Below are 19,360 nucleotides of genomic sequence, written 5' to 3' on the forward strand. Positions count from 1 at the left end.
ATAGTAAAATTCAGTTTGAAAACGCAATACCTAGATAATTTTCGTATTGTAATATCTTTTGTAAACTCCTCTAACTAACGAATTGCAGCATATAGACAATACTATGTTGCGATGAGTGTGCGTCCAAGTAAATTTACTGTGAACATGTTGGTAAGATGGAACTCTACTTTCTTGGTGCTAAAAAATATTATATCATATAAGAGTATATAGTAAAAAACTGAAAATAAGCTGAATCACGAATGCAACACACTGCAGAGAACATTGAGCTTGAAGCTTCATTCAAAAATTTATATCCAGATGTTGATGATAATATGTAATTTTCAATTTTCTGAGCTAGGTTATACTCTTTTTTCTTTTACTAGAAAGATTTTTAATGAGACAACCTATCAATAAAGCTTATTTTTAGAATTAATTATATGCCCCTATTATTTCTATTATTTATTTTTTTATGATTTTTATTAATTCTTTTAGAACGACCGGGACTCGTCATCCACCTCTCAATCTCTCATCTTGGCCTATAAATAGCCACCATTTCAAACTCTTCCAGTGAACAACAAAGCTACTTGCTCACTTCAACAAAATAATTCTATATTTCCATTCATAGATCATGACATCGAGAACTCATGGGTATGGTCATGAGTGTGGCAATATTTTAGAAAGGTCTTTAGAGAAATTAACGAGGAACAGTTAAAATTTGCTAAGTGTAATATATACAATCATGAATTATATGCCAGATCTATTAATGGAACGAGACACTTGAGAAAGCATATTAAATATTGTAAGTGAAATTCTGGGGTTTCTAAAAAAAACATATAAGTGGTTGTATTTTTTTTCTTTTAGTAGAAAGGTTTTTAACGAGCTAACCAATCAATAAAGCTCATTGTTATCTATTTTCTATAATTTTTTGATTTTTTTTGCTATTTTTATTTTTGGAGTGTTGTTGGGCCCTCCGTGTTTTCACTGTGCGTCATGCCTCCACCGTGCCGGACAAATCAGCGTGTCGTCGTAACCGTGCCTAGACTGGCCTAGTACGGTACGGTAGTTGATAGACCGTACCGTGAGCCAATAACGTAGCACGCGGACCGATAGAGCATGACTCGTTTAATTAAGTAGGCATGTTAGGCCTCGTCGTAACTGGACTGTGCCAGCCGGACCCGTGCCAGCCTGATAGGTCCATTTGGACAGATTCGGAACTGGCGCCTTCCACTTAGATTGTCTATGTCAAAAATCTTCATCGAATGCGACCGCTTGATGAATGCTAGTGCCTATTCTGCGGTGAACAGAAAGCGACACCGAAGGTGAAGGAAAAAAAGAGAGAAAAACACAAACTTTTGCAGTTTTTTTCCACGAGATGTAGTAGAAGTCCTTGTTATAAAATTAGTGGTTAATGAAATGTACTATTGGGTTCCTTAAATCATGGGAGTACGTCTACTACTCCTGAGCTACAAAGCCTACAATATAGTCTAAATACCACAAATTTACAAAACCAAAAACATATAACGCGGTGAAATGGTTTTGGAGGTGGTTGTGCTATAGTAGCAGTGAAAATACGCTAGCCATTGCAAATGCATGGAAATCAGGTGTTGAACTTTTCGAAAGTTATCACGTGATAGGGTAAGATTTTGGCGCATGAATGAATGAAACTTGTACCAGTATTTTTTTTCTTCTGAAAACTCTAGTTGGTCCGAAGCCAACATAAAATATATTAAAGCCTTAGGACAGCTAATAGGGTAAAATTTTGGAGAAAGAAAAGGGGAAAATATGTTCAACTTCAATCAGGGCCTATTACAACAATCTTTCTAAAAAAATACAACAATCTACAATCCATTCCTTCATTCCTTGTCAACGCTGTTGCGGAATTCGAAAACCCCACAATAAGGTGTCATCTCGGCTATTTTTGATAGTGGCGATTTGCATGGAGAGTTAAAACTAAGCAACAGATCAATTCAAAGCATCAATACAAGCAAAATAAGGTCGTCAGTACTGAGTGTGACAGTATGGTATTCTCATTTCAGGCCTTCTGAAACTAGTTTTGAGTTTTATAGCAGGCAAGAAACTAAAAAGTAAGTGGGGCACCTAACAGTATAGTATATGACACTGCCTACAACTATTTATATGCCATGCATATATGAAATGGAAAGCATATACCTAGATTTCTTCTGTACTTTTAAAAAAATATTAACTCAAAAACACACGTACACACTCACATCACCACACGTATATCTCCCCTACTTAAAAAATGAGTAGTGCATGTACGATCTGCCAGAATATTCCTCTGTCGATTCCTACATCGTCCATCCGTCCGCGTGCGCCGACATGTGGGGCCGAGCCAGCGCCCACGCCCGCGCCCACAGCGTCCCAACCGCTCCCCCGCGCCTTCCTCGCCACCACCTCCCCCCGCGTCATCGCGGCCTGGGCTCCCCCGCTCTCCCGGGTTTTCCGCGCCGCCGCCGACTCTGCCACCGTTTGGTCCTGCTTCCTACCCCGCGACCCCCCCGCGCTTCCGCAACCTGTAGCCGGCACAACCCTCCCCCATCCTGCTGCAGCAGTCCAGATCTGCTGCAACCCACCCAGAAAAAGTCGTCGCCCACCTCCATCCACAGCAACACTGGTCGCCGCCTCCTTGGGTCCTACCTCGAGCAACAGCGGCCACCTCCTCTCTCCACCACTTCACTGCCCTCTCGGTGCGCCGTCACCACCGCGCCACCGTCTCGGTCCTCCACCACCGCTGACGACCTGCACAGAAAAAAGGGGGCACCGAAACCCAAGTCGCCGCCAGCACAGAAATCGCCGCCTCGCGCCTGCTGCTCGACCGCCTCGTCGCCCACTTCTTCGATCGCGCCATCAAGGCACTCGACCTCTGCAACGTTGTCTGCGACGGGCTCGACCTCGTCCGCCAATGGCGCAAGCATCTCGCCATCGCCGTCGCAGTACTCGCCCGACCCCGTCGCGCCGGTCGGGGAGGCCCAGATCCACCGCGCCCACAAGGCGGCATCGTCCCTAGCCGCCGCAAGCGGCAAATCCAGGCTGCCTCGAGCAGGCGCGGGCTCACGTGGCAGATCTACACGGCGCGGCCGTGGGATGGCTCGCCGTCTGCGCATACGTGGCGTGGCTCTGGGATCTACAGCACCTCGCCGTGCTCCATGCCGTGCAGGCACTCGATAAGATCAACACCGCCCTTTACCGTCTCTTCTCTCTCCCCCCAACAGCGGCAAGAGGGCAGATCGGCTCCACGCGGCGGCTACCGGCCAGGGGTCGAGTGGGTACATCACCGGCGGGGACGAGGCGCTGATTTAGTTCCCCGGCGGGGAGACACTCATGGTGGACGCGATCCTTGAGGCACCCGGGGAGGTTGAAATCTTCCATTTTTGGTCGTTGGAGAGTTCCCTGGTGTGAGGTCTTGAGGTTGGATTGTGACCGGGAGGTTGAAGGAGACTAATAGCTTCGATATCGGATAGCGAGATGACGAATCATGGGAGCATATGGGAGTTGGATCAGAACCTTGATAAGCCCATGGATGAGGAGGCTAGCAGGCTCAAAAACATGTACAGAGAAAAGGTCAGAGATTGAACCTTGCATGTTAAATTTGACCCTTCTTTTGTAAAAAAAAAAAAAAGCTTTCCTGGACACCTATCATGGTTTCTAGCTTAGTCTCTGCTTGCATTTGGAAGAAAAATGAGTAATTTTTTTTGTATGGATGATTCAATATGTGTTGATGGTTTGGGGAACCATTTCGATTTAAAAAAGATTGGAGATCGTATGATATAATTTCTGTCACTGTTGGTTTCCCTATGTCTTTTTGACAATGTGTATATATCGTGTTCTAATTAAGCTCAAGTCAAACTGAAATCTGTTTATTTTGTTCATGCAGAAGTTTTCATCAATTTTGTTACTACGGCTCGCATTTCAGAGCTTGTTGTAGTCCTTGGTGACTTAGGTACATCCCCGTTGATGTTTTCTACAATGCCTTCCCTCATGGAGTAGATGATGATGAGGGTGTTATTGGAGCTCTTTCCTTGATCATTTACACCATCACTCTCATTCCTCTGATGGAGTATGTCTTTATTTGTCTTGGGGGCAAATGATAATGATCAGTGAGACATCACATTCTGTCAAAGCTTGGAATGTGTTGCTTCCTTTTTATTTGTTTGCTGTCTGTGAGAAATATGAATACAATTGTTAGAAAAAATTGTATGTTCGTAAAATACCAGGATTTGAGTATGAGATAGGAATTTACAAAGATTATGCAATTTGCTATTTGATTAGGTTGGCAGAATCCCGTAATAGAACATTAATATTGTGTTTGAGTTTCTATTAACAGGATTTAAATGAGATGCCAGAGTGATTGCTAGAAAGCACTATTCTAATCATGAAATCTGTAGAAGGTGAGGTACTGAGTTCATTTTATGTTGTGCTTAGAGAACAGTTATTGAGACCTCATTCATTTGGCATAGTTTGTTTGCACATTTTTCAGATGATAACTTTGCTAAGTCTTTTGTTCACAGGTGGCACGTTTGCTCTGTATTCTTTACTTTGCCGGCATGCAAAGGTCAGCACTATTCCCAACCAACATAAGACAGATGAAGAACTAACAACATATAGCCGACAAACTTAATGAAGAGAATTCACTTGCAGCAAAAGTAAAGAGATGGCTAGAGGGACGTGCATATAAAAAGAATTGTCTTCTTATCCTCGTTCTCGTTGGTACCTGTACAGCCATTGGAGATGGTATCCTTACTCCTGCTATATCAGGTATTCAGCATGCAACCCTTTGGTAAAATCATAGTTTTATTAGTAAACCAAATTGGAACTTAACTTGTATATTTGTGTGTTCTGTAGTTCTCTCTGCATCAGGTGGAATAAGAGTTCAAAATCAGAAGATGAGTACAGGTAAATTTTCTTTCTTGTATGGTTATATTGGTGTTGGTGTTGTCAACACTGGTCAACTGCTAACTGAATTTAATCGCCATCTCTTTCACTTCCTTTATTTTGGTAGCTTAGGAAGTGGTAGATGTTGTGTTTACCATGATACTCAACTATTGTCATTAAAATTTCCTCGATACATGCAATTGGTTTCCTAAATATGTCAGGCCAATTATTTTTCATGTGTTTCACCAGGTCAACAATGTTATTTGTGAAAATTTTTGGCTCCTGTTGCAACGCACGGGCATTCAACGCATGTAAGTCTACCCGTTATAAATTTTTTTGACTCTCGTTGCAACGCACGGGCAATTAACTAGTACTCATTAAAAGAAAATTCCGTCTAGCCGATCCGTCAAGCCTCTAGTTTCACTGGGTTACGCCGTGGTAGGGGGTTTACGGGCGAAAGCCCTAACATGCATCATTGTCGATGACGGTGGCAGTCACGTGCATCATTACCTCCTGGAGGCGTCGTGTCGAAACTTCCTCCTGGGTTCTCTCTGGGTGGAAACCCTGTCAAGCTTCCCGGACAGATGACGGTGGTTCCTTTGTCGCTTTCTTCCTGAAGGCGTTGTTTCGGAGAGTCTCATTGTTCCTTATCGTTACAACTGGCAGCACCCTTTTGCAGGACACACTCTGTTATTCTTTCTCCTATTCGGCTGAGCTTCCCACCACCTTTCGACATTTCACGTCAGTGGTTGTGCTCTGACGTCCTAGGACCCTATCTGTTGTGCTTGTGGGTTGACGTGGATTCGTCATCTGAGTTGATAGTTAAGCGTGGGAGCAGGGCTCCGCCTGTTAGGGTTCTGGTCGAGGTGCTAGCTGGGCACGATTGCTTGCGGGATGATGTTGCTTGATGTGGGTGTCGTTGGTTGTTCAGATGTGCCGCTTGGCCAGGTTGTATGGCGTTATGTTGTTGTTGTGTGTGCTGGGTTGTATGCTGCTTTCCAGATCTTTATTGTTCGGTTACTTAGGGGATTGGGGATTTCTTTCTGTGTCTTATGTGCAAGTTAGCCTTCGCCGGTTGTAATGCTATAGTTAAGATTTTTGGATCCGATTTTTCTTATAAACTAGATATTTTCTTCTTAATATAATGACATGTAGAGCTCTTGTGTGTTCAAGAAAAAGAAAGAAAATTCCATCTCAATAAAACATATAAGAAACAAACCTACCTGAGATTTGATCATAGATAGGAGTGCAATCACCTTCACTAACCATTCAAATCAAAGCTTGATTCTCATATTCTTCTGTATTTGTATAGTGTTATCTCATACATCAAATTAAATATGTTACCTGCAAGTTTTTTTAGGATTTGAGCTTTATTTTATTTTATTTTAACATGCATCGGAGACTTGTAATATGCACAGCATCCTTTGATTTGCTTTCACGGCCGAACTACGGCATCGTACTGCCCCCTAGACAGACTTCAGAACACAAGCGTCAGACTATCTCGTGGTTTGTGAAAACATTTTTCTTTTCAGAAGCATGATTCCGTTGTTTTCTTGGTGGCTAATTAACTAGGTATATTTTCTTTTCAGTACCAACGAACTCATTGCTTTCTCTTCGTACGGTTTGCCCGTTACCTTTGCAACCGAATATACGAATATGTCACGAGCATGTACAATGGATGTTTAGAGTGAGTGTTTAGGAAAAAACAGGTTTTTTCTTACTGTAGTAGCATAGGTACTTAAACTGAGGGCAAAGTGCTTATTTAAACACCATTATTTATATTAATATTAATAAGATAGTTAAATATATTTAAACGTATGTAGTCTATGTTTATATTAAAAATTATAATTTTTAAGCACTCAGTTCTCGTTTACATTAAAAATTATAAATTTTATGTAGGTATTTAACACTATCTTTTCTTAAACATCTAATCATAAACACCTAAACCTAACATTATTCATGCCCTAATAGTCTCGAGACCAGACGATGAAAGCAACCGTTCTCTGTTCTGTTATGTTCTCTATTTCTCTCCAACAATTCAGACTCGTTCAAGATTTCCAACCATGTCTCACGCTTCTCAGCGTTCACCTTACAACTGTTGAAAAGTTCAGTTCTTTGCGCTGAACGTTGTGTCGTTCCGCCAAAGCACCGTCTGTCTGTTCTTCCTCATACTAGTCATATCACCAGATTCAACATCTTTTTTTTTTCTTTTGGAAAGAAGGATCCAACATCGTTGTACAATCGGTATTGTCCTTCTAATCCGACAGATTTGCATCACCACGAGGTGAATGTTTTTCTTTAGTCCTCTGTTACTTCAACGCTTAAGTTTAAAAATTAAAGTAGACTTTTCCATTTTTCAAATTGATGTGATCCATGCGATGGAAATTATCCCTAACAACCGGCTTCAAATGACCTGCTCTTAGGACTGATGTTGGTGACTGTTTGAACATGGGCCTTGCTTCTAGAAGAGCAAGGAGCATGAATCGATGCCGGTCTCCACGTTCCCTCCTGAAAGTCACAGGGTCAGTAATACTTACCATCGTGCTATGAATTGGTGCTGGAGTTCAAACTTCAACAACTGAAGAAGGGACTGAATCAATGCGGGATAAAAGACGATCTCAGAGCTGACGTATCAGCGACAGCTCTGCACTTCCTGTCCTCCAAAATTAAATTCTGATTAACCATTTAACCATGTAGTATATTACTTTCGTTCATCGTAACGAGTAAAGGGGCCCTCGCAAATAAGAACCGATGTTTTTTAAAAGTGTGAAGCAACGATAAGTGCTTCGTTCACTGAAAAGGAGGTCCGGGACGCCTGTTTTTCAGCAGAGTTTTACCCAATATTCTAAATGTAATTAAGAGGACCTGATGCTATTGTTCCATGCATTATGAGAATCTTCCGCTATATAGTCTAAACTTTGAGGAAATCATTCTTACACCAAAAATTAAGAAAACACGTCGCATTCAATAATATAGATCTATTTGACTATTAAATGTTACCTTTAAATTTTTTACAAAGGTGATAACCAATCACATAAACAACATAGCGGATGGTATTATCCGTCCCATCCAAACGATTTTTATGCGTGGTCGTAATATTCTGTGGTAATTCTACATGAAACAATACATTAACTCTATCAAAAGAATTTAAATTATGTCTTACTAAAAATTGATTTTGAGAAGGTTAATGACAAAGTTAAATAGTCTTTTCTGCTACAAAGCCTCCGGATTAAAGGTTTCTCACCGAAATGGTGCTCTTGGGTTGAACAATTCATATCTGAAAGAAGTGTGGCCGTCAAAATTAATGATTCAACCGGTCGTTACTTCCAAACTAAAAAAAGATTACATCGGGAAGATCCCCTTTCGCCAATATTATTTAATATTGTCACGGATATGTTAGTAATCCTGATTGAGAGAGCGAATAAGCAGGTCAAGTAAAAGGAATAGTTTCTGACCTCGTCCATAAGGGTCTATCTAGTCTTTAATATACTGATGATATAATTCTTTTTATGGAACATGACTTAGAAAAGATTAGAAATATGAAACTCCTGCTCTGCGCTTTTGAGCAATTATCTGGTTTAAAGATAATTTTTTATAAGAATGAATTGTTCTTTTTTGATAGATAATGTGACCCAATAACCTAATACGAAGATTTATTTGGATGTGCTAAGGGAGAGCTCCATCTGCGTTATCTGGGTATTCATATACACTATTGCAAACTTCGTAACTCAGATTAGAAAGGAGCTGAGGAGAGGTTTGAAAAAAGGCCGAGTAGTTGGATGAGTAAGTATTTATTGTCAGGAGGTAGACTTGTCCTTCTCAACTTTGTCCTTAGTAGCCTGCCAACATACGTGATATCTTTCTTCATGATCCTTCCAGGGGTACTCAAAAGACTTGGGCTACTTTCGCTCTAGGTTCTACTGGCAAAGTGACAGTCATAAGAAGAAGTATCGACTAGCAAAATAGAGTATCCTATGCCAGCCCAAGGATCACGGGGGGTTTAAGGATACTAAATCTCAATGTTCGCTCTACTTTGTAAATGGTTATTTAAATTAATTTTCGAGGAAGGGATTTGCCAGAACCTTGTTTGAAATAAATATTTGGGGTCAAGACCTCTTTCGTAAGTTAGTTGGAAGGCTAGGGATTCTCATTTCTGGACATGTTTAATGAAGGTAAAGTGATATCTTTTTCGCTTTGGTACCTTCATAGTTAAATGGCCCGAAAAACAGATTTTGGGAAGATACTTAGTTAGGAACAAACAAGACATAGTAGCCAACATTCTTCAATCCTCTCCACCAAATACCGCTTTCCTCTAAGACCTGAGTGGACCCAAATTGAATGTGTGGAACAAGATGCTCCATCGCCTTATCAATATCAATCTTTCACAAGAACCCGATGAATTCTAGTGGAATTTGAACAAATCTGAAAATTTCTCAGTACACTGGGCACTCATAAATAATGAAGAACCTGAAAGGAACAAGAAAACTTGGAAAATAAAAATACCACTAAAGATAAAAAATCTTTCTTTGGTACATTCGCAGAAGGGTTCTTCTAACAAAGGATAACCTAATCAAGAGACAATAGCAAGGTAGTCAAAAGTGTTGCTTCTCATAGAAATAAGACGATTAAGTATCTCTTTTTTGATTGCCCGTTTGTAAAATATGTATGGTTTATCATTCAAGTGGCTTTTAACCTTTACCCACCGTGAAGTGTTTCAAATTTGTTTGGCAATTGGCTTCCTGGGATTAGTAAGTAATGGAAAGATAAAATAATGGTAGCGATAGCAGTGTTTTGTTGGTCATTGTGGCTTTGCAAAAATGACATGGTTTTTAATAAAAATAAAATTAACTCTTCTTTGCAGGTTATCTATACATGTATGTGATTGCTTCGTTCATGGGCTGTGTTGCAACGACAGGAGCACCCGCATACGGTGGCATCAGTATGTATTCTTATGGAGCAGGCAGTCAAGGAGATCTTTACCCGGTTTAGATAGCAGTCTAGACTTCGGATTAAAGCTCCACTATAGCTCGATAGCTGGCCATTTTTTGGCTACTTTCTTTTTGTGACCGTGTGCATCTGTGCTATTCAGAAACCGAAAATAAACTCTTATGTATTTGTATCACCGTGATGTAACACCAAGTAAAACTTACTTTATTGAAAAAATGATAAGTGCTTCATTTCATGCCATCAGATGGCATAAAAAGTGGCATTGTGGCAGCAAGATTCTTTTTTTTTTTACTTGCAATCAAATGTAACTGATGCTTTCACGTTTCCTCGATATATGCCTGGAGATTAGTGCTTAGCTGTCTCGAAAAAGCTTACAAGGAAGGCTCGTTTTCCAGATACATTTGTGGCATTGATGCTTTTGTCTTGTTTATCTCCACAATGATCACACTAATTTTATCCTGAAATGGTTCTGGATGTCTAATAAAAAAAACAAGATTGTGATTTGCAAGGAGTTAAAATTATATAACTCGGATATGATTCTTGTGAACACATGGGCCTCTTTCAATGATCAAATACTTCAAATAATTCATCTATCTCCTGTTTAGCAGACTTGTTAAGATATTAATATGTAATACCCAAATATTTTTTAAAAAGGGCGTAGACTACACGACCTGTGAGAGTGCAAATTTTTACCTTTTATTTCGTTACTCGGATAGACGATCGGAGACCACATATATGTAGATTTGTCGAGTCGATTCCATTTTACTATCCAAACGTCCCGTTTGGATAGCCAATGAATCCATAGCGAGCCTAATAAATTTTAACCGTTGGATGAAAAACAAAAAATAATAAAAATGGATAAGTCTTGTGTTGGGATCGGTCACCACCCTATCCCACCCATTCTCACCCCAACGCCACCCACCTGCACCCCAAACCCTAGTTGCCACCACCCTCTACTGCTCATCTACCGCCACACCGTCGCTTGGCCGCCCCACCATTGCTCGGTTGCCCTGCCAACGCCCGAGCGTCACCAGTCAGTGAGGGCAAGGGCAGGATAGAGAAAAGAAAGAAGGAAAGAATAAGAAAGAAGAAAGAGAAGAAGAAAAAAAAGGGAGAAATGAGGAAGAAGAGGAAAAGAAAAGAAGGAAGAAGAGGAAAAGAAAGGAAAAAAAGAAATTGTAGGTCCTGTCGTCCTTTGGCGTTGGACTTGTCCATTTTGGTTTAGCAGCCTAAGGAGTAATTGATGAAACAATATTGTTGTCCGATGAGCTTTAGTCTATGCAGTTCTCTGTTCACTAGTCTTTGACCTAGCTAGAGTAAGTTCCTGCCCAACGTCATGGAAGCAAACTAGTAGATAAATTTTATGTAACTTTGGTAATGTCTTGTATGCAGGATTTTTGGGTGTAGAAAGCATGTATTGTTTTGTGCAATGTTGCTATGTTTTGGTGCGGATAGTATGTTTGTATAGGGGCAATGCCTCCAATCGTGCTTAGGTGATCTTTCTTCATCGTCTTCGGTAAAAGACAAGTAAACATAGTGATGATTGCTATAGCTATGACTTGTTATTTTTACTATCTCCACTTATAAAATGAAGCACGCATAATGATCTTAATAAATGGAAAATGATAAGTTCCTTTTTCTCTAGCATGGTTACTAAGTTAAATAATGTTCTTAAAGTTAAATGTGAGTGAAGTACTTCTCATTAACGTGCCTTTGCACAGAAGATGGTGCTTACTTGTTTGTCTTACATATGAAATTGAAATTCAAATAATGTGATAGTTATGGTTGTCAAATACAACATACCTTGTGTATAGTATCTATACTTGAGATATATGCCTTCATGATGTCTTACATAGAGTAGGATGGTTGTCGGAATTTCGTTCTCATGACGTTCAAAATATGTAATACTGAGCACCACTAAAATGAGCATGCCATAACACTTGCATAGCAATTGCATCACGATGCAAGAAGTCCATGGGTTGTGCAATATGGTGAATCATTTGTATTGTTTTACCATTGTCGTATTAAAAAGAAAAATATACCTTAAATATTAATGTTCTGAACTATCATGGGTCTATATTGTAACACCTCGGGACCACCACAAGCCCGGAGTGCTACTAAAACCAATCTACCGACCAAATCACTAAACCTTAAAAAATTCGGCAGCACCTCCCCTCAGATTAAGGAACATCATATGAATGCGTATGTATGCACATGTCATGCTCTTCCTCACTGTAGCGAAAATGTCCTATCAGACCATGATTGTGATTTTGGTGATTAATGACAACATAGTTATTTGGACTAACATGTTTGTCAAGTATATGATTTAGTAGGTCTCATGAATGCAATACATAAAGAAACCACCATAACCGGGACAAAGATTGACTGAATTAGAGAAGTCCCAAGAGAATTGCTCTCACCAGATGGTCCGGTGCTCTGTGCGTTGAACTCAATGGAGCATTTCTAAAAAAAAGTGAAGAGAATGCTAAAGACATCATCGGAAGGTCCGATGATTAGCAAGTGTGCTTACAAGACCAATTCTTCTAGAGAAAGGTGCTGCACTAAAGAATAGAGAACAGTTGATCGGATAGTACGGTGCTTGGCTTGTGCACACTGGAGGAATTGGCTTGTGCACACCGGAGGAAGTGCACCTAAGTATGTTCCAGTGCAGAGGAAAAGCTGAAGGCCTGACCGGATAGTATGGTGCTTGGAATGTTCACATCGGATTGTAGCACCAAAGCATTTCTTGCAGAGGTGATGGTAAGCGTTGAAGAATGAAGAACAACGCACCGAAAGATCCGTTGCTGTGAAGATCAACACATCATAGCATTTCTTGCAGAAAAAAGTGGCGTGGTCTGTCTCAAGTGAACTCATCGGAAGGTCCGGTGATGGAGTTAAAGATCTCACCGGAGTATCCGGTGTTCAGGATGACTTTGAGTGGGAGTCCAACAGCTAGTTTCCGATGACGTACACACCGGATTGTCCGGTGTTTGTACTACTGTAGTCACCGGATAATACAGTGTTAACAACTTCTCTAAGCCATTGTGACGTTCGGGGTTGGGATGGATACTCATAGCACTCTATATTTCGACAGCATAAATTTCCCCTGATGGAAAATTCTAATGTCTTGTTATTTGCAAACTCGAGATTTAAATATTTGGAGAGTCACCGAGGAAGGGATGAGACAACGCATCACCAACAAGGAGAGACAATTAGATGCATTGGCGAAGAGTATCCTTTTATCATCTTTAAATATTGATGCATTTAATCGTGTTTATTCTTTCACCAACGCACATGATATTTGGACTAGTCTCATTGAAATACATGAAGCCACAAAGAATGTGCGTAATGAAAAATATCATGTGTTAGTTACTAAGTTCAATGGCATCAAACAACTACCGTATGGAAGTGCTAATGATATGTACTCACGTTTGAATATTCTTATCAATGAAATAATGGGCTAGGTTTGACGCCAATTGATGATGATCAAGTGGTGAGAAGAATACTTCAAGCTCTTCTTTCAAAGTACAAGTTGATAGTTTCCATCATCTATGACAAGAATGACATCAAGAAGATGACTCCAAGTAAAGTGCTCGGCAAGATTACCTCCCATGAGATGACCATGAATATAGGGGTGGAAGCTTCTTCCTCATCTGACACCAAGAATATTGCTCTCACAAGCAAACAAGCTCAATATCAACACATAAAGGTAGGGATGAGGAGGCAAGAGTAAGAGTCAAGATCAAGAGAAGATGATGGTGCAGGATGAAGAGAGCAATGAAGATGATGATCAAAATACATTAAGTGATGAAAAAATTGATCCCAAGATCATCAAGCTCTTCTAAAAATTAGAGAAGAATATGAAGAGAATCAATGCAAGATTGATCATCTAATGTCCATTAAAGACTTGGTCAATACAATTGATCATATCAAGAAGGAGAAGAAGACCAAGAATAAGAGGGAGGCAAGGGAAAGAGACAAAGCATTCACAAGTATAGGAAGATGGATGAGCAACGATGAAGAATCAAGTTCAAGTGATGAAAGTCCCACCACCCCTTTCAAGAGAGGCTCTTTCTCAAAGTCGTCATCACGCAAGTCATCTCACAAAGTGCCTTATGACTAAATATATGGATAGCGATGTAAGTGATGATGAATCCGATGATGATCTATCCTCTCAAGAAGAACTCCTTCATTTGATCAATGAGCAACAAAAGGCCTTTAAGAAACAATCAAAAGAGCTTAAAAAATTCAATGCAATTAATGATATTCATGCTACCTTTGTTTCTCATTATGAACAATTATTTAGCAAATTTAATTTGCTAAAAAAGGAGCATGAAGAGCTTAAGGCTAAATTTAAGTGCATTAAATATCAAAATAAGGTCCCTTTAAAATAATCTATCTCACTCTTTAATTTTAAGCCTAATGTAGATGCTTTTACTTCTTGTGAGGTTTTAATTGAGAATGTTGTTGTAGAATCATCTAACGAACTTTTTGCACAAGAAAATGATGAGCTCAAGTAAGAAGTGAAGAAGCTTAAGAAGGACTTGGTAAGATTAAAGGGCAAGAATCATGTCCAACCTCCTCAAGATAATCATGCTACCATGGTGACGAAGCTTGCAAAGGGGTTCATCGTGACATGCTTTAAGTACCATCAAGAAGGCCATAAATCCTTCCAATGCAAACAAGTTAAGAAGGAGATCAAATAGAAGAAGAAGATCATGAACCTCTCCAACAAGACCTCCAACATCTACACCAAGTCCAACAACAAGAACAAGACTAAGAACAACCACTACAAGCTCAAGACTAAGGAAAATGACAAGATGGTCACATATATGGTTGGGAGAAAGGACCGAGGGTAGAACCAACCCATTTGGGGGGCCCAAGGAAGTCATCACCAATATGAAGGGGCATCAATCAGTTTGGGTTCTAAAGAAGACTTAAGTCCACAAGTCAGCTCAGAGATTTGGAGACTTGACTCACAAGATAAAGTGAAGGTTCAAGCAAAGAAGCCAAGCATACAAGATTGGACGCATTAATAAAGATCATGATCTTCGTATACCCAAATCTCCATCCAAAAATTAAAATACGTAATGGAGCTAGATGCATAATCTTTCAACTATTATAGCTCATTTGTCTTGTCTAGGATTGCATGTGCATATTTTAATTTGTTGTAATGCCTACTGTAGGTTTTCATATGGTAGGTTGCTTGTATTTTTCTCTTTCTTATGAGCAACCTATATGATTTATTAGTTGTATGTTTCTTTCATAGCACTAGTTTTACAGTTGGTCTCTTTAATGTGCCATGATCCAATCTATAGGATAAATCCTCATTGTTATCAACAGCAAGTGCATATCTCTCACAAGTAATTTAACATTTGTATATATAAATTTAGGAGAAGCATATCCTATAAGTTGTGATGTTGATACTAACATGTGTTGCTAAATGTATCTTTTGTAGTCTCATGGTGCAATCAACATGTCTCCGGAGGTATGCAATGCTAAATGCTATAATTGGTATCATTATCAATTTATTTTTACATTTAAGCTACCTCTATGTATGATATGACTTAAACTTTCTATTTCTACTTATTGTCTAGATGTTGTCATATCCCAAAATGCTAATTGCATAATTAAGCATGATAAGCATCATGGCGCTGTAAAATCGTGTTTTAAGTGTTTAAAATATTTTTGGAAAAGTATGTCTTTTGCTTATAAGCGTTCCACCATATGTGTAGGGTCTTCCTAACCAATCCAAAACCCTTTAGGAAGGAATTGGGAAAAGACCCCCCTGGCAATCCAACCGTACCACCATTGGTCTGACCACTAGACGCGAGTAGAGCCACTTTGGCCTCTGTCCTGGGGCGATCTGATTGCTCGAGCTTGCGGTCTGATCGCCACTGTCCAGAACCATTACTAAAGCCATCAAAAAAACTCTTATCTACTCAACCACCCTGTCGGCTGTTCTTCTTATCTACTCAATCACCCTGTCGGCTGTTCTTCCTCATCCGAGTGAGAGAGAAAGAGAGAAAGGAAAAAGAAGGGAGAGAGAGGAGGAGGGAGAGGAGATCCTCCACCCGAGTTTAATGGAGGCTGGAGATCAAAGGAGGAGATCATCCACGAGTCCCCCACGTCGTCCCTGAGGTTGTCCCCAAGCTTCCCCTTCGCCGGAGCAAGCCCCAAGCTGGAGGAGAGAAGAGAGCTCCACCTTGACCACCACAACATCTAGAGATCGATGGAGATGGCTTCCCTGAGCTCCCCAGATGCTTCCATGAGTTAATCCCTGTCATATTCTCACTGGAGAGTCCTCCCACATCTTTGTTCACCTTTTTGGCCGGTCGAAGCATTCCAAAGCCAATCTCCAAATTGGACCCCTCTAGATCGAACCAATCTGATAGGAAGCTCCCTCGCACCAAGGTGAGACATCCCCTATAGTTTCCCTGTCATTCCCAAGCTCGAAACGGTCCTTATTTCATTTAAGACCCAAGTTCAATCTTAGCTTAGATCCCATTCGTGGAGTTTTCCAAGTTTGGATTGGTGAAAGTTATCCAAACCACCCTAGAAACACTCCACTAGTTCCATAGAGTATTTTGCTACCTTTCATAGTCGAAGGTTTCACCGGATCCTTCACCGACAACCTTGCAAAGTGGTGTCGGAAGGATCTCGTGGTCTGATCGCCAATATGGCTGGTCTAACCACCAAACAGCGGTTTGACTGCTGACATACAATTGGTCTAACCGCCAGAGGCCAAAACCTTCTGCACGCTGGCAGTCAGACCGCCACTTAAAGCTATATGCACTTGGGTTGTCTTATCCGGGGTTACAAACTTTGGAACCCTAATCATTTGGTTGTCTTTTGCAAATGTTTTCAAACACGATGCTCTATTATTATTTAAGCATGTATCGTTTGCACATTTTTTCCATCGTTCATTTGTTTATGCAACGCATTCTTATTTTTTTTTAGACAGTGTCGCACCGGCCATCCAAGCGAGTGAAGGCGACATCGATCTACCGGAGTTCTATAAGTGTTGCGCCGGGAGTATCAGGCAACTGCCAGAGCAGCAAGGCAAGCATCTAAGCATATTACCCCCTTTAGTTGAATTGAATGAAGTCTAAATTGATAAGTTGTCACTGATGTATGTTTGCCTATTTAGTGATGTCAATGTTGGGTTTATATGGGTAGAACCTACATTGATTTGCATTACCTCTACCTTGAGTTATTGATTATCCCTATACTTGTAGCCTTCATAACGTTGTTGGTGTCTAACTTTAGAGTTATTCAAAATTCTTAGTAATGCTTAGGTCATCGATAGAAAATGAGCAATGGTTCATTCGTTGTTCGTGAGTTTAGGGCTTACTTATGTTTTACAAACACAATGACGATGATATGGGTTGTATGAGATGCGAGGATGAGGCAAGATATGGGCGGTGCTAAGGGTATTTTCTTCACCGGAGGAGTTCCTTGGTGTAGTTCGGGAAAGGAGCCTGAATGCTATAGACTGCTTGTATCATTTAAGCATCGTCCGTCGGTGCCGTTGGCTTTAGCACTTTTCGTAGAACCACATATTCAAATAATGGACGAATGAGCCGAGTATCATATGTCGTGTGAACGCTTGCCATGCGTCCCTATGACGTGTAAGAAAAATAAAAAAGAAGCAAGGTGGCAGGAAGCCGGAGGTATCCAGGACACACTCGCAGTAATCCCGGTACCATAGGGGCATGTGCAAGCGGGTAGTTCCAGGTATGAGAACGGTTATCTCGGGGGCAAAGAGGATGGGCCCGGGTCACGTGGGTAAAGTTGTATCCCTGCAGGGTGTAAAAACAATTCGAATTCCCGTGCTCTAGGTTATGAGCATGTTGTTGTCCATCCGCATCGGTCATAGAGTTTCCGGAATTGGGGGCGTTTGGTATGGTTTCCTGGCATGGTTGGTGATGGTATTAGTTAACATGAGTTGGTTTCATTTACATTTATGTGCAAGTAGTTGGTTACAGGGTAGAAAGATATTTTTTTGGTTAAGTATAGGTGCTCACACATAGGTGGTAAGGTTGCTTATGCATAGGAGTTTACTTAACCTTGTGGCCTACACCTAGCTAATGACACATTGCATAATCCTTGGAGTCGTGTTATCTATATGTACTCATTATGGATTAGGTTTTGCAATTACCTTCATACTCAAGCAGCTCTTTCAGGTCCTACCGGTGAGGAGGAGCTCGTGTTTGGCTACTTTACACCCGTCAATGTAGGTGGCGGGAATGAGTAGTGCAAACTACTCGTGTGGCGTATTTTTGGGTGGAGCCTAAGGGCATATGGCTTCACGTAGCTTTTGGTGTTCATAGGTGTTACTTTTTCGCTACGTAGTTTCTAGTTTTAGTTAGGAGGTGATGTTTTTTTATCCTCCTAGCTTTCTTTTCATGTAAATTATTGTAAATAGTTGAATACTTAAGAATCTGCAATATAATTTAATTACTCTTTGTTTCTTAAACTTTGTTATGATGCTATATGTTGGAAAGGCATGTGCAATCTTGGGCACAAAACATGTGCCGAGACTACCGGATTGGATTCTGGTTAATCTTTATGGATGTGATTATGTTATAGATCATTTCTGATGATTAATTAGAATACAATTTAGACGATTACTCATAGATGTGCATATATTGCAACATTTCTACAAGTGCTATTCACAAGTGGATCTCATTATATGTATGGACACATATATAGGGAGTCTAGATTATATCATGTGACTTTCATGAATTATGATCATTGTTTGTCTTTTTCAATTAATATCAATGCCTCCTATCCTTACAAGTGGTATCCTACCTTTACAACTGGTATATCTTTTCAATTGGTATCATTTCATTAGATCATGATTTATAAAGCTCTCTCTCATGTGCTCTAACGCTCTTCCTCGAGTTCAACATGTGTTTGTAGCCATTTTTGAGATTGTTGACAAAGAGGGAGTAGTTTGATGACCAAAGCAAGAGGTATGCCTAGTGGGGAACAAGCAAGATGCCAAGATTGACAAAGGAGGACTCATCTACATTTGGTATCAAAAGCATGCAATGGAGAAGCTCTTGCATGTGTCAATCAATGGAGATAGTGACAATAGAGAAAGGAGGAGCCAAAAAAAGGGGGAATAAGTGGTAAGAACATGCATCCAAGTAATGTGGTAAGGATTTATGCTCTCTACAATTTATATCATTTATTATTTGCCCCTTGCTTTGGTTGTGTTGTCATTAATCACCAAAAGGGGGAGATTATAGCGAAAATGGACCTATTAGGTTATGATTGTGATTTTGGTGATTAATGATAATATAGTCATTGAGACTAACATGTTTGTCAAGTATATGCTTTAGTATACCTCATGGATACAATTCATAAAGAAGCCACCATAGTCGGAACAAAGATTGACTGAACTGGAGAAGTCCTTGGTGAATTTCTCTCACTGGATGGTCCGGTGCTCTATGTGTTGAACTCACCGGAGCATTTCTGACAAAATAGGAGAGAATCCTGAAGACCTCACTGGAAGGTCAGGTGATTAGCAAATGTG

At 40.3% G+C, this 19,360-nt stretch overlaps 1 protein-coding gene across 1 annotated transcript; it reads left to right on the plus strand.

The window, feature by feature from the left end:
• The first annotated feature begins 2,651 nt into the window (after nucleotides 1-2,651).
• LOC133920523 (putative potassium transporter 12) lies at nucleotides 2,652-5,179 on the plus strand. The gene is made up of 5 exons (XM_062365136.1): nucleotides 2,652-3,558; nucleotides 4,506-4,549; nucleotides 4,636-4,752; nucleotides 4,840-4,890; nucleotides 5,119-5,179. Exons 1-5 carry the CDS (start codon nucleotides 3,473-3,475, stop codon nucleotides 5,136-5,138), a joined length of 318 nt encoding a protein of 105 aa, XP_062221120.1. The 5' UTR covers nucleotides 2,652-3,472; the 3' UTR covers nucleotides 5,139-5,179.
• Nucleotides 5,180-19,360: the final 14,181 nt, after the last annotated feature.

This window comes from Phragmites australis, chromosome 6 (genome assembly GCF_958298935.1).
Source record: "Phragmites australis chromosome 6, lpPhrAust1.1, whole genome shotgun sequence".
In the NCBI taxonomy this organism is placed as follows: domain Eukaryota; kingdom Viridiplantae; phylum Streptophyta; class Magnoliopsida; order Poales; family Poaceae; genus Phragmites; species Phragmites australis.